The 25,736-nt window shown below is 42.9% G+C and overlaps 1 protein-coding gene across 1 annotated transcript; it reads right to left on the reverse strand.

Annotated features, from left to right (window-relative positions):
* Positions 1-1,466: 1,466 nt before the first annotated feature.
* On the reverse strand, positions 1,467-19,539 carry serpinh2 (serine (or cysteine) peptidase inhibitor, clade H, member 2). The gene is made up of 6 exons (XM_044341712.1): positions 19,158-19,539; positions 18,759-18,933; positions 17,520-18,160; positions 13,144-13,236; positions 12,309-12,541; positions 1,467-3,229 (listed from the first exon to the last, which is right to left on the reverse strand). The coding sequence occupies exons 3-6, from the start codon at positions 18,151-18,153 to the stop codon at positions 2,924-2,926; spliced, it is 1,266 nt and encodes a 421-aa protein (XP_044197647.1). The 5' UTR covers positions 18,154-18,160; positions 18,759-18,933; positions 19,158-19,539; the 3' UTR covers positions 1,467-2,923.
* Between the last annotated feature and the right edge of the window lie 6,197 nt (positions 19,540-25,736).

Below are 25,736 nucleotides of genomic sequence, written 5' to 3' on the forward strand. Positions count from 1 at the left end.
TTGGGAGAAGCTCTACTGTTGGTGATAGTGTCAAGTCATCACACAGAGCACATAATGCATTTCACCTCAATTACCTGTCCAAAATATTGCTGCTTGCTATTGCCAAAGAGTGCCCTGCAGCCACAGTGTGCTGAAGAGACAACACACACCAACAGTCAACAAAAAAGGCTGTCTGAAAAAGCACTTTTATGAATACAGTTAAAAACATTAACCATAGTGGCATGACAAATCATTTTAAGGGTCACCTACAAAAACAAATTTATTACACTGTGGATTCAATTGGTTTTGGAGTTCTCGCTAATTAGTTGAAAACTTTGTCTTAAACGCTGTAATCCAGAGAAAATATTCCATTTTATGCAGCTACAGCTCAGTGAAAAAATGTAAATGGGAAAGTGTACATTAACTGGCCTATTAAGAACTCAAATCAATAGTCTCATATTCCTCTTAAAACACATGCTGTGTGTTATTTTAAAGCTTTGGAAGCTTTTAAAGCTTTGGAAGTGACTTTAGATGTTAATCTATTGAGACCACAGGCAAAACATTTATACCAAAAGAAAGGAGAAAATTGAGTTTATTAGTGTTTATCAGCACAATCACCATTCAAAGCATGGTTAACTATTACATTTGCATGCAATGCGAACCTTCTCTGTTTGTGATACAGTATATATAGCTGCTCCACATCACTCAGAAGTGGTTTTCTTACCTTCTCCTATTCAGTAAATCAGATTATGTCTGGCTACCTGTGAGCGGATGTGGACATGCATGTGTTTGTCAGTGTTCTGAACTGAATAAAATGTGAAGGCGAGTCAGCGGGGAGCTGGTGTTGGAATGAGCAGGATTGATGTGCGCACAGCAGACGGCCTCGGATCCATCATCGGCTTGTCTAAATTGAGCCCCTGGGTTTATTCAGTGTGGAGTATACCTGCAGTATTGTGCCCTTTACAACTTTCTGCCGCACAGGAGGGCACTGCAGAGAGGTCATTGAAGTAGCTTTATTCACACATGAATGCACATGTGAACAGCACATGCACACACACAAACACACACTGTTGCTGAGCAGACCTGTGCAGAGAGCTAAATTAGGAACAAAGCTGTAATGGTGGGGTGTTACTGGAACAGATTCACAGAATGCTGTGCATCAGATGGACCAGCTGTGTGTCTAGACGCTGTTATTTAGCACTATAACAGGACAGATGTAGAACACATTTACATTTTAACCTTAAAGAAAATGCACTGCACCGCTCCTTTTTCTGGTTTTGCTACCAGACTTCAATCACATCTCGAATAAAACCATCACATAAGTGTGTTTTAGTGTGAGTGTGTGTGTAGGCAGATAGAGCAATGGTACTACACAAAAACATCTTATGCAGTTGTTCTGAAATCGTCTAGTATTTTAATAAAACATTGACGATACCAAAATGCTAACTCTGTTTTAAGTGGAGTTGCAAGAAGGTACTACTTCTTTCTTTCACTCATGTTTATTTCTCAATAATTCATTGGTGAAACAGGGAGGAAGGACTTTTTACCCTTACTAGTTTGGAGGCCTTTAAGTTTGTTGCTGCACTTTGTACAGTGAAAGTGTTGCCCCTCAAAATTCGATTACTGATGCTAGTTCAGGGCTTTAAATCTGCTTTCATACACCCTTGAGGGTCAGTCAATTCAGTTCAGGGTAGAATTAAAGACGAAAAAAGCCTCCAGTCTTAGCCTCTATCAGTACTGTCAACAAAGATGGAGCTGTGGCAATCCACTCGTATTATATATTAATAGCAATTTTTGATTCATTGGTTTGTACCAGGATCAGGTGAAGAAACTGATAAATATACTGTAGCTCAAGCAACAAAAAAATAAAATAAAAACCAGGCAAGAAAATATTTATTTAAAAGAATCCTCATATTAAACATCAAATATGCATTCCAGCAGTAGCCACTGTTGTTAATTTACTCAACTCATCCAAAAAGCAAATATACAAATGAAAATCAATACATCTTTTAATTGCTGTAATCACCCTAAACATTGTTGTTACATTTAAGTCAAGCGATGTCAGTCATGTTTGTTTCCAGCGGTATAACGGTGTCATCGATCCCTGATGGTATTAAGAGATTAAAAGGTTCCCTGTCCTCTCCGTGTTGTTGACAAGCGTTGTGACTCATTACAGCCATTAGCATTAAGCTGGCTCATCAATAAGCATTTGGCCGATCCATCAGTCTTTCTGAGATGCAGCCCAGGGGACCCCGCCATAGGTTCCTGCCAGCTCCGAAAGAAGCTGCACAGGCACCCTTGATCTGTCGGTCACCGCACACACACACACACATATTCAGGCACACACACACACACACACACTCACCTGCCCTGACAGGGAAGATTCAAGTGTCACTGTGAGCATCTGTTTGTTAAAGTTCTTTGTTGATGTTGCTGTTGGAGTGTTGTGTCAATGTAACCACTACTGCTTGTCAGCATGTTAGTGTTTGTCAGTGCACTCTTGTTTGTCATTTTGCTTCGTGTTGACTTGTTCATTGAGGTCTTGAATGTGTGTGTGTGTGTGAGAGAGTTTACATGCGTGGGAGTGACAAGGAGCAGGGATATAAACTGCGAGTCTGTCCGAGTTAGTGTTTTTTCAGTATCCATCAACTTTAGTAATGTCTTGTACAGTATTTTCATTTATGTATGCCATGTAGGTGTCGATGTGTGTGTGGGTGTGTGTGTATAAGACTGTGTCAAGTATGGTGGTGTCAGTGTCAGTCAGTGTGAGATGCAGTGTCAATGTATGACAGCCAGCCATAGTCTGATGTGATAGTGTGCCACAGTGAATGACAATGTCTCCTCTTAAAAACTGGTGTGTAGTCTTTGAGAGTGAATGTGTAAGAGAAAGAGACAAAAAAAGACAAAAAAAAAAGAGGACAGATGTTGGTAACTTTTGGTGGTGCTACAGTTCATCGTGCATGGCCTCTCCCTCTGCATGGTCCAGAGCCCCCATCAGCAGCAGGGCTCCGGTAGCGTTGTCTCTAACAAACATAATGAAAGGGTGGTCAGCGTAAAACATCTTGGGCTTTTCTATCTTCTCCTCCTCTAGATCTGCGCTTCCTTTCCCGGCCTGGGCAGCAAGCTCAAGGGAGGCCCAGTGGAGGACGCCGCCCAGGCGGAGCTTCCCCTTGCTCTTGTCCGACACCCCGGAGAAATCAGCCACCTTCTGGTCCCACGCGTCGGTCAAGCCCAGAGCAGATAACTGTTTCTAGGGACAGAAAAACACAGAGTGATGTAGATTTATGAACCGCTTTGAATCAATTCTTCCGAAGCTTGAAGCCATCCTATATAGAAACATCCTGCAAGCGTATGTGTATGAGCAGCTGCCAGGACACTGATCAATTATGCACGCAAGGAGACCAAACAATGTGTGGGAGGGAAAGCACATTTTAAAATTTCATGATGCTGTGACATTCAGAAGTGGGAGACATGAGCTGACCTTTCCGGAGCTTGCCACATGTTTAACGTAAACATAAACATATCCTCCGCCGCAGTCAATCGATAACTTTTTTTTAAAGGAGTTTTACACCGTAAGGTTTATTTACTTTATACCCCAAAAATTTGAGATGGGAAGGAGGCTGACAGTTGCCCTTGTTGTGAGCTGGCAGAACAAAGTGGGCGACAGGCAGAGAGGAGACGGAAGGAGGAAGCAGAGGATGAATAATTTAAGAGTGATGCCCCGTGACCTCGGCACCTCCTTTGTTTTGCCTCTGATATGAATTCCGCAGAAAGTCGTCGTCATGACAGGTAGTTTATCCTCCCATGGCAGAGGGCCACTCACAGTGACAGGCTTCTCCAGGGGCCAGATGAGAGCATGTGTGGGTGTGAGTGTATGTGTGTGTGTGTGTGTGGATTTCTTTGTAGATATGCGTGAGTAAGGCCACGGCTAGAAGACAAGCTGCAGAGGAATATGAGTGGGTGAAGACCGTGTTTTCAAACATTATTTAAACTTTTGTTGATTAAACTCTTTATTGGAAATATCTTTTACTGGCAGACTACAGCAGTAAAATATTTGGACCACTTTTCTGGCAAAAAGTAGATGTTCTGTGGGTGTTGCCTCGCTGACTTTGGCTTGCTTTTCAAAACCACGTTGTGATAGCTCAGTCTAATACTTCTGAGCTCTTCAAATGGCATGCTAATAGACAATTGTAATAATCCATGTAGAATGCCTGCTTTTCTACTTAAAAGTTCATGTGTGCATGCAAGAGGAAGTTAAACTGGATCATGTCAGCTTATGCCTATACATGAAATAAGTAGATGTTATATACAGTTGTAGGCATCTGTCACTCCATTTCTAGTGTTTTCATGCCAAGCCTCCTTCCTCCACACAGACACACGCTCACACACACACAATCTCCTGCTCTAATGCACTTCTATTGTCCTCATCCATTATTCCTCCGCTCTTCCTCTCTTCTTCCACCCGTTACCACTACATCACTGTCCTCTGCCACACGCCCGGCATCCCCATCCCTCATCTGCCCGCGTGCCTCTATTTTATCCCACTCTGTCTCTCTCTCTCTGCTCCTAACTCAGTCTTTTTCCTCTCCGCCTCATCCTTCTCTTTCTCTGACAAGCCAGCTCGCCCCGGTATATACGTACGTCGCTCTCTCAACTTGTCGATCTCCGCTGGAAATCGTTTCGAGGCGGTTCGCTCCTTATCCAATGAGGAAACGGAAACAGACTTAAGCTGCTGGATTCCTCAAATCATATACCTGTGAGAGGAAAAGCAGCTGGTTTCCGTCTTTCTCGGTGTTGCTCGTGTCCGTTCTCCCTCATTCTCTTCACCAGTGATCCTTGCAGACCCAGCTCACTTGGCCTACAGTGTTTCAGGTGACACTATGTAGCATATAAATAGTACCCACCAACCCCTCATGACCCTGCCTTCCTCTCTGACTCATGCTCTGCTTGTCAAGGCAAAAGCACTTGGTTAATTCTTTTTAAGCCATAGTGTTTAAAAATTAAGGGAACCTGTGGCAGCATGCTGGGAAACAGGCCAGGGTTGTCAGGGGAGCCTATGGAGGCCTTGTGCACAACAGAGGTGTGGCACCGCATTATATGGGAAGAGAAACCTCTGGGAGATGCTCTTTGGCTGCCCTTTCTCTCTCAAGCACTACATGAATCTTAGATGGAACTGTACTGGGCAGACTGCTGATGCCTCGCGCACAGCGTCAACTGGTTGCTTCCTCTGTGGGTGTCTGTGTAGCTTACTTACAGTGGTGCAGTCTAACCAGGCCTGAGGTAGCATGGCATTAACCCTGAGGCATGCAGCAATCCACATCACATTATTTCTGCTTGATGGTTGAGCCCACTAAGTAGCTTGTTGGGTGTACCTGTGGGGGGTTTAAGGGGATAGGATGAGGCAGCCAGGACATGTTATAGCCCTCTCTGCGAGGAGTTGCTGCGGGTTGATGTTAAAGGACAGAGCAGCCTTAATAATGACGATGGGAAAGAAGGAAAACTGAGAGGAAAATCAGAGATCAAACAGGGAGACTATCGCTAAACAGTGCTCCTTTCATCTCAACTGCTGCTTGAAAACTATGGATCTTGAGCTGGGAAAAGACCTTTAAGACACATTAAAATGAAAAATACATTTCCCAAGTTCTAACCTTGTGTCCATGTGTCAGCTGTCTCTTGTTAGATGCCAAAATTGTCCTAATTTTAAGTATTTTATATCAAAATCACTCATCATTGTTAAACATTACAATATTCCTGATGACTCATCTTGAACTCCAGGTCATACACATAGATGTATCCAATCAAATATGATTTGGAGTGGCTAACTAAACCCTCTCATCATAAACAATGTTCTTTACAGTTAGCTTGTGGGTTGTAGTCAGTAGCAGAGCAATATCGTGGGCCAGAGGTTTGTCACTAGGCAAAACCTTTGCTCATATTTTCGAAAGAACATGGTTGACTTCTAATTTATTAATTACTCCCTCCTCCTCCTCCTGATCTAACATCTAGGGTGAGAGAGGTGTGGGTGGAAGCCATCAGTCTGATACAGTATTAATCACACAGCCATATTTGCTAAGCCACACCCCCTTTTAGCAATCCCATTAGATCTGACTGACTGGATTTAAATCCCTCCTGTAACTATGCCTGCTCACATTATTTCGTTTCACTCAGAAATACAGTTTGTCACATCATGGAGGACACCCTAACTTCCTTTTCACTGTGACTTTAAGGTTATTGAACCCTACTTAAGACACATAATCGTTTCCACCAACAATTTTTTTCAGTATTCAGAGAGGGACATATATCAGAAAATGTAAAAAGGACAACATATTGGACATCAGGTACACTATGATTAAAGTAGTGTTACTAAGCAAACTCCAATGATTCTTGTAACAAAACAAAAGTAGATATCCATCAAAAACCATTTGCCTTACAGAGTAAAAATAAAGCTAAATTTGGATAAGATGGTAGATGGAGAGATGAGGGCAACAAGGACTGTAAAGTCTGCAGAAAGCTGAATGAGGTGAACTTCATCTGAAATCAGAATATAATAAAGTCATCAGGACACACCACAAAATGGCTCAATGTTTTTTGACAATTTTTTAAATGACTATTTCTCTGACAATGTGATGTTGAAGGAAAATTTTGCCACTTTATTTATGTGGATGTTCAATCAGTGTTGATGGTAAATGTGGTCAAGCGAAGCAATTAATTCCTCAGTGCGTGCTATATTGACTGAGAAAGCTGAGTTTTTCTGAGTTTTCCTGCTTGCAGACCTGTGACTTCAGTGCCAAGAGTTGCACACATGTTTTGGACAGTGTGGGAAAGGCAAAGCAGGATGCAGCCACATATGGTAAGATACTATCAAACGCTCATGCCAAAATCCCTTAGAAAGATACACAATTTAAAATAGGCCTTGCTTGTAAATGTAGCACGAGCAAATTGGATGATATTTTAAAAATAAAGTCATGTTAGGAGCTACTGTAATTCGGCACCTATTTTGTAGGTAAATGTTTGTTTCAGTAAAAATGTTACTTAAATGAGCAGTTCACAAGCAATCCACCACCAATCATCGTTAGGTTAAATTGACGTCTTTTTCAATGGAGTTCGGTGTTAACGTTACTCACTCTCCCGCTGAAGAGTTCTTCATTTTGGCTGTCACCCTTGGAGCAAAAGCTGCTCACATTGTGCTTTTTGGTGAAGTGCTGCCCTGCGAATGTTCTCCCTCTGCCTGGGAACCTCCTATCCAAAGCTACCCCAACTGCAGCGCCTGTCTTTCGGCTGCATCTGTAATGGAGCTCCCGTGTTTGTTTGATTCCACAGCACTGTATTCCGCCTCATAAACTGTAATAGTACCGCCACAACTCTGCTCCGACATTATATTGTAAAGCTAGTTATTTTTTTGTGTTATATTCAGCTCCTCTGGATGTACCATGGAGAAACAGCTTAGCTTAGCTGCGGCTGTAATGTCACTCCCGTCATCTTCCAGTCCACACTCTGTAACTGTTAGTGTCTGATTCCACAGTGCGATATTCAGCCTCCTATCATGAAACTAGTTTTCTTCCAAATATACTGATATTTTAAAGTATTTAGTAGTATGATATTTTAGTATCTGCTTTTCCCTATCGCTAGTGTAACATGGTAGACAGGAGTATTTTGGGAGGCCGGAATTTTACCGTAGGCTTGAAGGCACCACTACAGAAAACGAGGAAACTAGCTTGTAGTCTAAGGCAGATCTCCAAAGTCACCTGGCAGACTTTTGCCAGCAAATGAGCACGGAGCTCTGGGTGCAGGCAACATGGAGGGAAGTTAAACATTGGTTATTTGCATATACTACGCACATTGTAATGATACAATGCTGGTTGAAAAAGACACAGCAAAATTTCCCTTTAACAATCTACATTTCAAACACAGATGTTTAAAATAATATTTTTTATGAGAACAACAAGCATCGATGATTAGGATCTTTCGCTGTATGATTTCATCACCCTGTTCTCATTATCAGTTGGCTCAGACTGTAACAAACTCGGTCCAACCTGGTTCAATCAATTGTGACACCCAAATCATGACTATAATTGGCCCAACAATTGTATAAATCTCTTTGCATCTGCTGCTGCTGCTGCACAGTTTTTACCTCCTGTTCCCTCCGGCTTACCAATCATCAAACCGCCAAATAATTCTTTTAAGCCATTGCCACCCTAAACATCTACAGACGTGTTCTGCCTTTTTCAATACTGCCCTTAATATCCTGCGTGGGTGGTTTCAAGTATGCATTATGTGGCACTGGCATCATCACAGCTCCATTTCATGGACACATTTGATACCGGCTTTTAAAGAAACCTTTCTTTCTCTCTCACACCATGAGCTCTGTTGAAGCTTCAAAGCCTCTCCATCTCTTTATTGAGTCTCATCAGCAATACTCCTTTTGCTATCTTATTTACATGGGCTTTTACCTCTTTTGAACGGTCAATGTGCTCTCTGTCTCTCATTCACTAGCTCGCATATACACGTGAACGGCTTTTTATTCCACAAGACCATTTTTACCACAAATGAAAAAGGAAAATGAGGCCTTAGCATTCAGCAAGATATTTAACTAATGGCCATGAAACACATCTGATTAATTTATATGACACAGGGCTGTGGTAGCTGTGTTAAAACAGCTGCCCCTCGACACTGTATACTGCGGCGTGTGCTCTTGTAAATATTTGATGGCCTTTTGACCTCATTAGCAATGACTGAGTGAGCTCTCCGGTGCACACTCATATGTCTTAGTCACCAACTGGAGATACAGCCAGAACAGAGCTTAAGCTTGGCCATTAATGTGTATGTGTGTGTGGCCTGGTCAGCAATGGATCAGAGACAGAGGGAGAGAGCGATGAGGGTGGTTTATTCAGTGACCTCTGGGCCAGGCTTGTTAAGAGGGTTCTCCGTCTCTGGCTACAGACTCCAACACAGTCTGCCCTTCACCAGAGGAGAACACCACAAATAGGGAGACGGAAAGAAAGGAAAAGGCAGAATTCTGCAGCTATTTATAGCTCTCTGTGACGCTTTCCACCTTGTCCCCGAGCAATCATTGACCCCCCTCGTCCTCCTGCTCACTTGCCTGCCGAATGTCACTCCTATTTAGGTCAGAAGAGCCAAGGTGGGGACTGAGTGATGGCATATTAGAGGCAAATGAGAGATCTAGAAAAAGGAATTAGATCCGTGAGGCTGATATGACAGAGAGGACAGAGGTGAAGAAGGGAATGGCTGCGTTTGGATGTGGCAAATGCGCGCAATATGACTCTGAAGTGCGTGATTTTGTTTGTTCTAATTGCTTCACACACAGGACACAAGTGTTAGGCTTGACATGCGCGCGCACACACACATTACTGTGATCCTCTGTTTGTCCTGATGCCGTCGTCCACTCTCAGGAGTCCATGACCGTCCTAAGCATTGACAGACAGAGTGGTAAACAGCATTAACGTACGGTGATGAGCAATTATTTGCCCGACCCAATTGGAAAAAATGATCGTCAGAGAAGACATGGCAGGCTGTCACTGGCCAGAGGGGTTGGACAGACAGATGAAATGAGATTGGAATGGGTTGAGGGTTTGTTCAGAGCTTTAGCCCGTTCATAATGATTCCTAAAATGCATTTCTTTTTCTTTAGAGAGCAAACGGCAGGAGAAGACTCGTGACGAGTCAGAGAAACGGAGGCCAAAACATTCAAGCACTTATCCATAATTATGTTACATAATGAGAATGCTGTACAGCTACTTTTTTAGTTATTTACAAATGGTAAAAGTTTTTTTTTCTCCTGTCTAGCAAACTCTCTTTCAGAGACAAAAGGGGATTTGCGCAACAGTATGTATTCTGCTCTTTCCCTGGCAAAGTCATGGCTGTGTCAAAAGGAGTTGTTTAAAGCTTTAGTTCTAGATTACAGCCTCCTCCCAAGAGAGTCCTGACAATGTTAATGTCAAAAGCTTGTTCCTCAGGGCATGGCTAGCAGAATAACATGGCAGCGCAACTCAACAGAGATGTTTGTTAAACTAGAAAGAGGGCCATCCATGATGAGGTTAATATGTACATCTAAAGGGGACATGGTAATAGGTTCCAGTCAGTGTACCCTAGCCTGGGGAATGGGTTTTGCTGACATGCCCTCTGTATCTGTCAGGTACAACTAACCTCTTTCTCTCTTTCTATGCCTCTCTTACTCACCTGCAACTATTGTACCATCACCTTCTGTCTCTTATTCTGAAATGACTCTCTCGGACTCAAATGGCGACCACAGAGATTCCACATGCAGACAACAATAACTGTGATAGGTCAGGTTGGGCTGTTTGTGTTTTCTCTGACAGGTTTTCGATGCTGGTAGAGATTATTGCTAGTAAGGACAACATTAGTTTCAACATAAGCTTCAAAAGGGAACTTTCTGTTGCTATGACCCACATCAGCAGGATATTGTTGAAGTTGTGGAGGCCTGTGTGATTCTAGCAACTTGTGCGCCCTTGCCCCTGCTATGTACACTGTGGCCTGGTCAAATACGTGCTCTTCCACCATGCCGACAACTCTCTAACCTCTCAGTCAGCAGCCCGACACAGCCTCAGGTTTGGCCTTATGAACCTTAACAACTCCCATGCACTCACATTAGCATCAGCAGCCACTAAACCGCTGCCTGTCTGCCTGATGCTCCTCTGAGCTTTCTCTCCTCTGACTCAGATCAGCCACACGCTGGCTCTGGGAGTAACAGGAGCAAAGATCCAGGCAGACTACCAGCTGGGCTGTGGCATGGCCTTTGTGCTCCTCCAAAAGGAGGTCTGCAGGATGCTTTAGAAGCCCACAGTAGAGGTACAGGTCATGGTCATCCTCAGGCCCCTCTTAGCCTCCTAGTAGCCAGGGTTTGATTCCCTGCTGAAGGCCGTTACAGCCTTATGCTGTGTGTACAGCTGGATGCCCATCATCTCAAAGGAGACAGGAGAAATGTGGAAAGGAGAAACATTTGAACTCACCTGTGTCTGAATCTACATTGAGCTGGAAGGGGGCAAGTCAGGCCACTGTTTCAGTTACAAAGAGCACTGAGAGGACGAGGAAGACAGAACCGTAGGCATGAAACGGAGGTTGCAGGTGAAGAATGCATGGAGGAAGGAAAGAAAAGAAAAAATGACAAGCGAAAAACACAGTGCAACATGGAGGCAGAGCACCGAGGCACAAGGACAGAGAGATAGGAGGCGACAGAGCCAAGCAGGGAGGAAGAGGAGAGACATTTGAATAGAGAGAAATGACTCTTGAAGGCGAAGAGAAAGAGAACCAAGATAAGCAGAGTGCGAGTCAGGAGGAGGAAGTGGCCAAGACAGAAGCAGAAAACAAGAAGACATGGAAAACCCAAGAGGATGATGAGGAAGACAAAGAAACAATGAGTGAGGAGTCGATCGCTTTGAGACGAAAGAAACCGTATCAGGTGAATTGAAAAATGATGTAGGAAATTAATGAAAGACAGAAACTGTAAGAAGAAACTACAACTGAGGCTGCAGGAAAGGAAACCACTCTGTCAAATTCCACTGCAGCATTAAAAAGCTGAGCAATTGCCTCTCCACTGCACATTTAATGTAATGTATATGTGCAGTCTGCTGTGCTGAGTACAAATGCAGGCTACACAGATCAAAACTAAAAGTAACCAACAAGCAGCACTCCTGTGGGAACACCTGTAGATGCCCTAGAAAGAAAATACAACAAATCCCATTGCTGGTGATGCCAAGGTGACTTGGGAAATGAGGCTAATTGACTATAGGCTTGGTCCAGTGGGAATAGAGCACCGTGTTGTTCACACTCACACCCAGGATTAGCCAGAACCAGCCAAAACCCAAAGGGAAAATTCAGGGGGGTACAAGTTAATGTGGCTGTGCTCCAGCAGTATACATGTTCCTGGAGAGAAAAAGGAGGAGACAACCAAAAGACCCAAACTAAAAGAGAAAGTTTCCTTCCAAAACATGACACTGAAATGGAACAGCGTGTCACATCCTCAATGAGCTTCTTAACTAATCAGGTAAGACATCAGCCAAATCCTTTATCTTCTATCAAAACTTCTATCCAAGCATTCCAGAGCAGACAGCATCAGAGATACCACTCTGTCTGCCATTGTACACATTCATAATGCATAAGTCTGAACTACATGAGACTCAACAGTTTATAAAAACAAAAATGTTAAGCTTTGTGTGGATTTATAAACTACATTGCAAGTGATTTCAGAACTGGAGTGACTTAAGTAAAATATGATCACAGCATACATACATATATTTTGGGGTTATAGCATTCAGAAATGTGATTAATAAGAAAAAAGTTTGCTGTATTAACCTGCAGACTGAGCGTGCTGGTGATATTGGCCTTGGGTAGTGAGATAGCCATACTGGTGACATTGGTCTTCTCCAGCCACTTGGACAGCCGCTCCAGGGTCAGCAGCTTCTCCAGCCTGGACAGATTCTCGACCTGGAAGGGCAACAGGAGCACCAGGCTGGCCTTTCCTCCCCACAGAGGGGCCTCCAGCACCTGCACCATGTTTTCCACGTCTTCATGATGACGGTACAAACCTGGAGGAGAGAACAGGAGGAGACAGAAACAGAGTTGAGGAAAATATCAAGAGTGTCAAAGAGAGGATGAGCTTTTGCTATATTGTATCGGTTTTGCTTTTCAGCAGTAGCTCTCTCTACGGCAGTTCTCTTGAAAGTGGGTTCAGACTTGTATTTTCAGCTGTGTCACTGCAGTTACGAGGTGCCACCTTAGTTCTCACCTGCCTAAATGAACTGAACTAAAGCAGTAAACACTGCAGAGTTATAGTAAATCAATTCAAACATGATGTGAATGCAACTTCAGACAGGATGACAAAGGATCACCAAAACAATCTATTTCATAAATTGGAAATGACATTATAATATAATATCAAATAGAATACAAAGCATTCCTCCAACATCTTTTACTGCTGTCATAGCAGAAATTCACTCTGCCTTGTTGTTTTAAGACAATACATAAAATATGAAAAGGGTGCTAAATAAATGATAAGGTACACAGTGATAAATATGAGGGCAGCAGATTGGACCTTACAGATGTTCAAGCCATTTCAGAGCTTGATTCCTTTTCGCTGCATTTATTTGCTGGCAGCAGTGCGGCAGCGACAGACTGTGTTTTCTTTTACCTGCTCTGTGCATCATCATGACTTTGGTGTATTTCTTCCCCAAGAAGGTGCGACGATCTGTGCTCTCCTCGCTGAACTCTCTCTCCCACAGGCCTGAACAAACAGCCAAACAAACACATGGGACAGAAGTGTTTTGAATACAGAGAGCTTGACATGGATAGGCTGTAAAAAAAAAAATAAAATAAAAAACACTGAATGATTGATTGGAAGGGGTGAAAAGGTACGCACTATGTTAAACAACGCCATGTTCGTAAAATACATATAGACTTCACACACGGTGACATCGACTGACACTGCGCATGAATCATTGATATAGGCTGCCTATTAAAAAATGTCTAGTATTCTCAAAGCAGCTGAGTTGGAGCACTATACAGAGGCTGTTATGAGGTCCTTACGGCCATAGCATCCCATTCACTGTTCACCGCATCCCACTTGACCCTACTAACCCCCTGACAGCTGTCAGTTTAGAGTAGTGGAATTACTGTTGTAATAACCTCACAACACATTCCCAAAGCCGCTGGCCCATTCAATAGAGCAGGGGACAGGGGATGGAGCGAGGAGGTCGGGCAGATTATGACTTATACTTATGTCACTCTTTGTGAATGACACCTGGAGATGGCTGGGGCTGGAACTAATGACGTTTTTTTATTATCGATTAACCTCTTGAAAAGATCACCACACTCATGACACAATGCTAAGGTGCAAAAAAAAAAAGGCCAAAAAGAATTAAATGCCTCATTTGCTCTGACGAAAGTCCCCAGAAAGCTCCCAGAGGCCAAGGTGACATCTTCAAATTGCTTGTTTTGTGTAATTAACAACAGTAAAGCAGCAAATCCTCACATTTGGAAATGAATGCTTGGCATTTTGTGCCATAAATGATTTATAAGGGTACTCTAGCAATTTAATATTGCCTTTCTACTTCTACTGAAACTGTCAAAACAAAGGCAGAGATAGGCAAACTTTTAGTCTCTGGTATGACTTGCTATAATGCAAGTTTGAAATCCAGGCTTTCGGTTAGAAATGTCTATGCAGACTCTGAGCCACAGTTGAAATAAACCTGATGATGTCATCTGTTATTTTCTCTTTTTAGACTTCAGAAAGCTCCCACCAGAGCCACAGACATTATACAACTGTTTTCAGATGCTGAGTAGTCCTCATCATGACAAGCAAACTGAACCTGATGTGTAAAATTGGAGCTCCTTTAAACTTGTTCGAACTGATTAATTTTCTTTTGATCGATTAATCCACTTATTATCATGTTATTGTTTCAGCAATAGGGGTGGCTTTTCCAACAACCGCCCATCCTCTCACAAATCACAGCAGAACAACATGCGATTCTCCCTCCGAGGCATGCTAGCACAAGTCACACACATTCGCTCCGCTCCCTATCACATCAGAGAGAGAAATATGATCGCACAGGAATTTTAGAACAACCGGCTGAGGGTTACCTGAAGTGGCAGCCGTGTTGTCGAAGTCATGTCATGACGACGAACAATTTCTCCACAGCATGTGTACATGTGTGTGTGTGCGAAGTCGTAAGTGTCAAGCAGGGATTTAATGACCTCACCAGCCTGCACTGCAGACTCTGTTGATCTCTGTGTGTGGCTGCGTGGACTCGCATCTAGACAAGTGGGCCTGCTTCGGATTTGTGCTGCATTATCTTCTTTTATTGTACAGCACAGCAGCGGAGGGACCAGCATCGCTTGAAACCTGAATCCATTAATATCCATCAGCAATAAACAATGAAACAATTGCACAGCTTAGAAATCCAATCGCTCACAGGCTAACCAATTCATACTGTAAACTTCAGGCAAAAACCAGAGAAGAATCAATGCGACTGAATGGCTCCCTCTCCTCCCTCATGTACTTCTGATTACAAGTAGTTGTGGTATTTCAGAAGCTATTATTAGAGGTTAAATATGTGGGGACTTGCTGTTCTCTCCCGTCCTCTCCTAGCTCCCCGTGTTGTTGCGTTATCTTGTGTATAACTTTCTCTCTACTGTGGGTTTTTTTTTTTTCCTTCACAATTCTTATTTTTCTTCTTCTTCCGTCTCCAGTGTTTGTTTGTCTAAAACAGGAACAAAGCCTGAATTAATTAACTAGTGTGGACTGGAACTCCCAAGGTAGGCCTTTTACATCCCTCAACTATGTCTGTCAATCTCTTTCGCTCTCTCAGCAGGCCACCCTCTCTTTCTTTACTTCCCTCAGTTTTTCCCTCTCTACTTTTCTCCCGTCTCTTTTACTCTGCATCTCTTTGTCCCCTTCCCACCCAGAAATCTCTCCTCATACTGTTCTTTCTCTGCAGTCCTCGTGCCATTCTCTTTGCTTTTAACATCTCTCCACTATAAACATGTTCCACTACTAATTGCCCCCAACCTTCCCTTTGTGTTGAATGCTGTGCACAGCCCAGGGAAGGAGGGACAGCTACGAGTTTTGGGTTGTTTTTTTTTTTAATTCTCCCCTTCAATAATTAACTAAAGGGAATGAAAGTGAAACAAACAAAAAACGGGCAAGGAAGCAGATGCCTGTTCAGCGCCAAGAGAAATTCCAACAACCATTACATTATCACACACTATGAATTGCCTTAGGACCTTAAAATCAAAGACAAATAAAAAAAAAAAGTTACAACAAACCAGAGGCAGCTGGTAAGAGCAAGAAGCAAAACTATCGACTACTTTCAAATTATGAATCAAAACTAAAGGAATCCAATTTTCCGTAATCTAATTTGTGTGCCACAATCTGCTGTATAATCTAATTTGTATATTTCTTCCACAAAATTAATGAACCGCCCAACGTGGGTCGGTTCACAGAAAAACTAATTTGGTAATGAAGTCAAAACATCAAACAAAGAAAAAATAATTAAATTGCTTATCAATGTATAGTCTGTCAGGGGATGTTATTTTCTGAGGGCTGTCTATCTGTTGGCAACCTGTTTTCACTTCGGCAGCCTTTCCTTCTTTGCGCCTAATAAAAGAAAAAAAAAGAAAAAGAATACCTGCAGGAGGGAACAGAAGGAATAGAGACAGATAGACACAGATAAGGATGTGAACAGGAGACATGTGGGAAGAAGAGGAAGAGGAGGCAGGGGTAGATTAGACCCGCGATAAACAATGACAAAAGCACAAAAACAGAGACAAAAACGCCACAAAAAGAACAAGTGAAATGGAAGGATATATTTAACACGTCGTCCTCTTTTGTCGGAGACGGCAAACAAAAATGAGATCCGACGTCAGCGGGCGCACGAACGTTGGCTGGGCTCGGAGGAAAAGAGAGAGATGGTAGATTAAATTCCTGAAAAGTTATCAGAAAAAATGGAAAATAAGCTATTTCTTTGACTTGTGGTGAAGTAAAATCTAGTTGTACAAATGCTGACTCCCTTTAACAGCCTCATAACATGAATTTAACTCTCTAACCTTAAATGCTACTTTTTAAAGGGTACAACGATGAACAATTAACTTCAGATAAGGATAATATGGATATGTTTTTGGGACGCAATTGTAAAATCGCAGATGGGGTTTCTAAATGACTGCATTTGTACTGAAACGTTGACTAGTTTCCACCACTGCAGACCGTCACAAAGAGCAGATCTGAGCCAAGCTGTGCCGACGCAGACTTGGAGCGCTCCAAGCACAGATGTTAGGCATGACACCGAGGGAGAGAGTCTGGACACTTGTTACTCAATTATTTAAGATGACACATCACCCCCCAATGGAAGATGAATAAGCTCTCAGTGATAGACCCCAGAATCATCCTTTATCTGCTGTGTCCACCAGCTGGAATCCACCGCATGCACGCACACAGAAACACACACACACACACACACACACACACACACACACACACACAACACACAACACACAGGTGGGCATGCTGGCACACACATTGTAGTGGGCAAACTGTGGTATAGGCTCTCAGTGCTGTCTGAATGTGGAAAATTGTGCGTGTGCATGCCATTTAATATTCTAACACTTTACATCCAGTGCAGAAAATAACTCCAATAATGTGTTCTGCTCAATACAGAGACGTTGCATAATCACAAATGACTCCACAATTACATAGCACACTAATCTGTTTCAGCAGCCCAGCCTAGCTGCTTCTGTTAAAAAAAAAAAAACAGCTAAAGCCAACCAGTTATGCCATTGGTTGCTGGCCATTATTGAACATTCAGGCAGCTGGGTGCAGTTTCTTGATATAGGATGACTGTCAAGACTGTTTTTGACAACAGTCGAGACATGAATAGTATGTTTACAATGGTTTTCCCTTATCAGCTCTACGTTTTTCAAGATTTTGTGATCTCAAACCAAAGTTAGCATGTGAAGCTGAGTGCAGACAAGCCCACCTGTGTATTGTATTTTCTGTACACACTTACAACTCACCTTTAAAGCGCAGGGCATTAGCCACTATCAGAGCTCCAGCCTTAGCCTTGATTTCAGCCTCTAAAGGAGCGCTCTCCAGCCCGCCGAGCCCAGCCTTAGCCCAGGTATGGAGCTGCTTCAGGTCAGCCTTGGAGTCTCCTTTCCCCAGTGGTTTGTGCTGCAGTTTGAACTTAGCCTGGCTATCTTTAACAAAGGCCGGGCTGACCGAAGGAGCTTGTTTGGAAAACACAGCTGAGGAGCTATGTAGGTGGAAGCTGGTCCCATTAGCTTCAGTGAAGCTCTTCAGCGCCCCGGACAGAATCTCTCCAGCCTTGGCTCCGGGCTTGGCTAAAGATGGGGTCTTGAGGAGATCTTGGAGCTGGCTGGCAGTGGCGCCAGCTGAGGCTCCGCTCAGAGCTCCAAGTGAGGAGGCCACAAGCAGAGGGGAGAAGAGAGTGTTTACTGCGCTGGAGTCAGAGCGGAGGGCCTGGTACAGACGCAGACCCAGAGCCCAGCTGGGGTCATGGGGCGGGGGCGGGCGGGGTGCAGCAGTGGCAGGGGCAGCAGTGCTCTTCTTGGATGAATTGGTTTTGCTGCCCAGCACCAGGAGGACTGGTAGAGAAATAAGGAAATAGACAGGGAGCCTGGGCAGCATGGCAGACCTGCAGGAGAGCACAGGGAGGGAGTCAGTATAAAGATCTGCTTCCACTAGATACACTATTTATGTGTGTATGACAATGAGACTGCATCCATCTCATTTATAATACAGCACCATTCATTAAACATCTTCTGACACATTTTTTACAGTATAATAGCTACTCATGCTGTTACAGCACTGTTCATATTTGAGATAAAGCAATATAAACAGCCTAAGGGTTCCCTCTTTGCTCTAAAACTACTACATGTGCAAACAGCAGCCCCCTGTTCCCACAGTGCCACAGCAGTAAACTTGATTTTGTAAATTCCTCCCCTCTTAGCAACATGGTTATTATCTCACCCGCTGCGCAAAAAACCAGAGTGTGACAATTAGATGAAGTTTCAAAGGAGTCTAGGACTGAAAAAAGTAGATAAAAAGGAGAAAGGAGTAAATCCGCGTTTTCCTATGTTGCCTTACAAACCCCCGACTCATTGATTTTTGCCTATAACCGGTGACAGCAGTGACGGGAAACATCTGTTGTCTCATTTTCAGCCGACTCCTGTTATGATTCCCTACTCGGCGAAAAGGAAAGAAAGAATGAAGGCGTGTTTGCTGAAGTTTACCGTTAATTAATTCAAGTTTATTCCTCTCCTCCGCCGCCGTCCTTTAAGCTATGTGGGCTCCAGAGGAAGTTGGGCTGGGACTGGGCTCAGACGTGGCAGCACACAGAGGAAGTTTACCTTCTGTCTCCCCTCAACTCCAGCTTTTCCAGAAACTTCCAGTGCAGCTAACTGTGCGCTGTAGGGGAAACAAAAAGTCGGATACAACGATGTTATGATGATTTACCCAGGAAATAGCATCCAAAATAGCCCTATAACCACAGTGAAATGTAGTTCTTACGAAAATATAGTGAGTAACCTCGTTTTACTGCAGTTATACTTGACAAGTACATTATACTACGTCATTTTTACAGCTAAATATGCTGCAAAAAGTAGCTGCAAAAATAAGTTAAAGAAGCCTACCACTGCTGGAAAATCTTCGGTTTGTTCGCTTTATAGTCTGCTGTGGTATCTGTATCCAACTGGTTTATGTAGGTATAATACATTTATGCTTTACAAAACCATCATTAAATATCACAAAGTCCCTGCAGGGATATATTATAGTTGAGTTTGGCTGTGCGTGTAATGTTAGTCCTGGTATAGCTTTGAAAACGAATAAAAATCCAGGAGTTGCATTAAATGAGGCGTTTCTTCATACATTCAAGAGAAAACTCTGAGGGTTATAGCCTGAGTCATAATAAACCCTCTTGTTCTTGGCTCAGTGGGGGTTGTAGTTCCCCAAACCATTCAAGCGGGGTCGCTAATGGTCTTCTCATCGCCTCAGCTCAGTGACCCTGTGAACGGCTGCTGCATGTGGGCCAAGCCCTCCTAAAACTGACAGCCAGCCCTCCCAGTAGATAGCATGATGGAGACCACAGAGCCAGCAGGCTGATGAGGTTTTGCTCCAAGCAAATCCAACTGAGGAAACTTTTGTTTTAAATTATGATTTAATCTGTCAGCATTTTGGGATGTTAATCAGGGAGGGGATAGTAAAACGCATGTTCTAAATAGTCCCTCTTCTACTTTCTTTATGTTTTAAGTTAAAGGAAATTAAATTTGCAGGGAACCACCCCACACTCTCCACCTAAGAGTCCCACTATTCAGTAGCTGTGCTAATGTAGTCTACTGTCTAGGAAAAGTAGGGCAGACTATGCGAGCCTGTGTTACGTCTGACCCTTCTAAATAGTCCTCATTCTGTATTCTCCTCGTTTTCCTGTTTTCTGCCTTCCTAAATTATACCTGCCCCTCTCCCTACAGCAGAACAAGGAATGGAGAGCAGATAACTTGTAACACACAGCTTCAGGACAGGGATTACAGCCCAAATTGATGGATGGAGAATGGTCATATAGGGTGTAGAGATATACTAAGGAGGCTTGAGAAGGATCAGAGAGGGATATGGAGGAAGATCATTAAATAATTAATATTGTGTTAATTACTGTTGTGCACTGTCCAAATATTTGGACAAATTGTACTTTGATGCTTTGGCAACATTGTTCTTGAAACCTTCGTGCCAATAAAAGCCCTTTGAATTGAATTGAAGTGATAACTGCTCGAGACCACCAATGCTCAGCAATCAGGCCGAAAATGACAGCTTGTAGACCCAACCAATTATTCACCCCAGCCAAATCAATAGAGCTCTCTCCGAAAGATAGCCATCAGCAGCACTATCTGGAACACATTCACAGCAGAGAGCACAAACACACACTGAGCACTCTGCTCACTGCCACTCTCGCTCTCTGTCTCTTTTGCAAACACACACTTAGTTATCAGACTTCCTTAGAAATAAGGCATGTATCATCTCATTTGGACACTTTCTACACGGAAAAGAGGCACATAAAAGCAGCATGTCAAATTACACACCTACAGCGAACATGAAATCACATCACAGGGACACTTGAAAAGAAACACACGCTTGCACACACACACACACACATGCATTAGTGACATTGAAGACACACCACCAAGCTGCAGATACATGTTGGTGGTGATGAGTCGACATGTGCAACCTCAGAGGTCTTAACCCTCAGCAGAGAAGTCACGGCCCCCCTCCTGGGACCCCCCAGCACCTCATCACAGTCAGTCTCGTCAGTAATGAGCAGAGACATGCATTACAGTGCAGGTGACTCATAAAAAGCAGGGCTTGCAGTTAAACGAGTCCCCGGGGGAAATGGTTGGGAACCCGAGAAGCCACACGGTAAGCAGATTGTGCATCCAGGGATTTATAAAGGGATGCACTTTAACCACAACAAACCTCCACATCCTATCTTTTTGCCCTGCCCCTGAAAGGCTCTCTCGCACCCTTCCCTGCTTGCCCTCACCTCTCCACACCTTGTCCATACCTCGAACCTTAATTCAATTCTCTAGCTCCAGATGTCATTGTCTTAGGAAGTAAATGGCATGTTTCACTCCACATGTTATACGTTTATGCAGCTGTCAGCCATTGTTCTTGGCTGTTGCCGAGGTTAAACACCCATAGCTCAAGGGCTCGGCAACAGAATCAACACCTCGCAATGAAAACCATTATGGTCACTGCCAACTGGCCTACAGCTATGCACTTGCCTCATGCCCTGTTGTTGCTCTCATTTGATCTCTGTTTCTCTTTAACGCACGTTCACTGTTTCACTCGTTTATTTCATTCTACCCTTCTCTTCCCCTTTGCTCTTTTCCAGAATGATATATTTCACTTTGTACTACATTAGCTCAGCTTTTTCTTTTTCACTCCATAATCTCCTTTCCCCCCTCCTTTCCTTCCTTTAAGTAGTTCTCTCTATACTATACTATTCCTACACACACATCTATTTCCTCCTTTTTCCTTTCTGAGAGAAAAGTGACATTTCTTAGACAGGACATATAGCAGATGGGGCCCCTTCACCATAAAGCATACCTACAACAAAAACTTTTCTTATGAATATGTGAAAATGTCCTCCCACCTCCACCTTCTTTGCAACATATCCCACCTCCTCTTCCTCCTTGTCAACCCATTTCCTCTCCACTTCTCACCTCCTCTCATTCCTTCACCCTTACTCCTACTCTTTTCCCGTCTCTCTCGTCTGCTCCCTCTCTCTATCCAATGCTGTCTGAATCTCTCCCAGTCGCTCCATTTCTCACCGATTTTGGAGTCTGTACAGAACAAACAGTGTGTAACATGTGAGACCCTGTTCTCGTCAGTTCTGGGCAGCCTGTCTGTCATCAGCTTTGGCCCATTTCAACCAGTAAAGAGCTGGTTCAGAGCCCATATGGACAGAGGTCCTGTTGGTTTCCATCAAGTTCCACTGTGGTCCCTTCAAATTAAGTCTCCAAACTTAATGTCTGGCCAAGCTTCTGAGCTGCAAGTGTGATTTTTATTGGAGCGTTTCCTTAACCCCAACTTCATCCTGGCTGAGGATCTTGCGCCAAAGCCTGACCGTAAATAAATGGATAACATACAATAACCTAACAGGATTATTTAAAGCCCACTATAACCTTGACAATTCCGGTTTTTTATTATTATTTGCTTGTAATGTTGGGTATGTGGGAACATAAAGAAATGGATGTTTAAGTCTGCTTTACCTAAGATCTAAAAATGCACATTTTGGATGGGATTTTCCCCCCTCTTTGGATCTAGGGCAAAACTCATAGGGCAACAGAAGGTATGGATGGACAGATGGAAAGAGAGGACTGTATGTATTTAATCGATGGAGGAAAGAGAGAGAGCAGCAGGGGAAAGGTGAGGAGGGGCAGTGGCGGTCGGGCTCGGGGTGAACATGTTGAACAGCGCCAAAATCACAGACACATCTGCTGTTCATCTCGAATGTTTCCAATAAGCTTTAAATGTTTCCTGCAGCCCTGTGAAAGTGTACCGAGCTGCCAAGACGGAAGGAGGATGGTGTTTGATTTTCTTCATGCGTGCGTTAAAGAAATAGGTGGTCTCTCACTTTTTTTTTCTTTTTCATTAGACGTTTCTATAAACTTCCCAAACTTCGGGGGAAAATGCAGAGAAGTACTAAAGCAAGGGTACACATCTCGACAGGCACACATCCACACGGCAAGAAAGCCAAATAAGTGGCTTTTAATGTGCTCGGTGAGTCAGACAGAAAAGCAAATGCCAAGCACCCACAAGAGTACACAGCTGCTTCAAGCAAGTGTTGACAACTATCTTTATTGGAATTAAATATTGCTCTTAACCCCACCCCCGAGTAAGTACCACACCTGTGACTCAGATCACTCAGATTCATGAAATCAACATGTTCATTTTTTGTGACACAGGCTCATATATATGTGCCACACACAAACGCTGACTGTCAGAAATATGGACACACACCTTCAAAAGAAAGATATGCTAACACCCTCACCCACCCACCCACACACACACACACATACTCATAAACACACAGCTTATATCCTCTGGCTGTGAGTTTGCCAGCAGCCAGCTGGTACTGTCATGTCTGATAGGCTGGAACAGAGACAGAGATGGAGACGAGGCCGGGAGAGGGAAGAGGGAAGGAGGGAGGCAAGCTGGGAAAATGTCTACAGCAGAATGCATTAGTAAGACCCCTGTCTGTCTGGATGAGTGTGTTACTGATTGGGAAAACTGTATCAAACCCTGGCAAGTCATTACACTGTCTCATTTGGGTCCATAGGGAGTTCCCCCTCATCCTTTATCCCAGTCCTCTAAACTACAGGACATTTTTGTTTTTCTTTTTTGCATAAGTGACCTACCTACCTTGTGATAAATGATGCATCGACACCACGTTAATGAGAGGCAATGTTTTTGTACCAGTTGGTCTAATTGTGTGTAAGCAATGTTGTTTTTAATAAAGGGGAAATAAGTAAGATTTTCTGCGGCCCTGCAAGACAGAACAGCCATAATTAAAATGTTGTTGATCAAGACAAATCGCTCAGCAATTATTCCACGATGTGATTTTATAGCATTCATCACACTTCAAATAGCTAAAAAAAAAAAGGGGAAAAAAAAGCACAAGTCAATATCATTATTCCAGTGTTTTGCAATGTCTGAATTTACCTCCTGACTAGACAATTCTAGTTTGGCAATGTGAAAAAAGGGAATTTGTTGTTTGTGAAAATTAATGGCCAAGTAGACAGAAGCTGATAAAGGTCACAGATTTATTATGCAATACTAACTGCCTTCTGATGACAAATGATCCATGAAAAAAATCAGTGTGTAATTCCCCCATTTTCAAACTGCTATATGTTTAATGGAGACGCTGGTTGATTGACAGTCTATAAGACAATGATTTTCAGTCTTTAGTTAATGATGTTATACCAAAAGGGCTGAACAAGCTACTCATTTACTTTATTAGAAATACCTCACACATCATTAATTCACAGAGACAGATATCATTAGAAACAATGCTGTGTTTGATAAAGAAAGTGGAAAAAACAGCCAAAATGGAACGGTTTGTCTTGAATGAGACTGGGTCCAATTTTATTCAATTGTGTTCTAATTTTTCCAGAACAAAAGATTGTAGGTATTTGCATGAGAAATAAAACGAAAATATTCAGAGACCCCATTTCTTTTCAGAAGCTGTCTCACTCACAACTGCTGAAGTGATGCTGGTGGACCTGATCAGTGGTAAACAGCATGTTGATGGAATAGGTTACTATGTGCAATTAGTCAACAATATCTTTGGGATCTCAAGTGTATAAGCTTTTTAAGACGTGTCTCAATGTTCTATTCTATAGAGTGAATTCGATTTGTTTTGGATACCTTTTAGTCAATAGACATTCAGTCCATATAATTCTGAAAGATGGCTCAGTAATTCAAGTCTTTTCACAAAAAAAAACCTTGGACATCCACTTACAGTAATAGCTTGTAAGTTGCAAAGGCCGATGTTTTTGTGTCAAACTACTATTTTCAAGGTCAACATTGATTTTTCACACTCAATTTCAGGTTTTATTCGGGGCAAACTTTCATGTTCGTTTCCCACGTACAAATATCCATGTACACATCTGTGAATACACTCAAATTTCCAAATGTTACCACAAATCTGAAAAAAAAATACTGTATGTTAATTAGATTTCTTCATAACTGGGAGAAGAGCTTATCTGGGTCATTATGAGCAAGTCATGATGTTTACATGCATCAACAGAAAAACACAAGTCTGTCAAAATGAGTTATATAACCAGAATTATAAGTAGCTGCGTTGTGTTTGACTGTCGTGAAAGTTTTCAAGTTTTATTATAACAAGAGAATTTATGGCTGCCCTTTCATTATAGTCAAACTTTATCGTGAAACTTTTCGTGCTCGCTGGCTAAATTAAATTGTTGAACTTTTACCATTCTACCTCATACAGCCAGATTATTCATATATTAAAAAAGTCATTGTTATTGTAATGTAATTCCTAACATAAAGAGCAGTCATATAGCATATATTCATTTTAGCGTTAACGCAGAAGGCTTTGACATTTGAACAGGATTACTGTGAAGTCCTCACAATCACAGCCAGGTAACGGCCTCAGAGATTAACATCCATAAAGAGTATAGCGGAGCAACCATCACCTGTTCCCATGTTTTATTCACAACCTCTCCCTGTGCATTACCATACATATTTATAGAGATAACTGCATTTACATGTACATGGACACCCGTGAGCACATACACACACACACACATGTGCACACAGAAGTTCAGCCTATCCCTGAGGGCTGAAGCTGTCATTTTAGTCCTTCACAGCGGTTACTGTACTGTACGCGTGTATCCCATGGAGCACACACAGAGACCCATTGTGTGTGTGTGTGATTCAGATTGACTGATAGATGATGGCTGCGGGGCAGGTGGGCGTTGAGTCATCTGTGGGTGTTGGGAGGTGGAATGGATGGAGGGGAAATAGGTGGAAAATCTGGGGGCAGGGAGGGGTTGGAAAGAGATGAAGTTAGGTAGAGGTAGACTGTCGGTCAAACCGCCACTCAGCCTCATGGGAAACTGGTTCCACCACCGCTTAAGGGCACACACCGATGGAGGGAGGAAACCGAAATCCTGTGGGAAAGGGAAGCAAGCAGAAGG

This window comes from Thunnus albacares, chromosome 22 (genome assembly GCF_914725855.1).
Source record: "Thunnus albacares chromosome 22, fThuAlb1.1, whole genome shotgun sequence".
Lineage (NCBI taxonomy): Eukaryota > Metazoa > Chordata > Actinopteri > Scombriformes > Scombridae > Thunnus > Thunnus albacares.

What these genes read in the sequence shown, in the direction of transcription:
- serpinh2 (XM_044341712.1), bottom strand. Translation starts at nt 18,153, where the DNA reads ATGCTGCCCAGGCTCCCTGTCTATTTCCTTATTTCTCTACCAGTCCTC. An exon ending in TAATGCCCTGCGCTTTAAAG is followed by an intron (nt 13,237 to 17,519) that starts GTGAGTTGTAAG and finishes CTGTTTGTTCAG; the next exon opens with GCCTGTGGGAGAGAGAGTTC. An exon ending in CCAGCACGCTCAGTCTGCAG is followed by an intron (nt 3,230 to 12,308) that starts GTTAATACAGCA and finishes TTCTGTCCCTAG; the next exon opens with AAACAGTTATCTGCTCTGGG.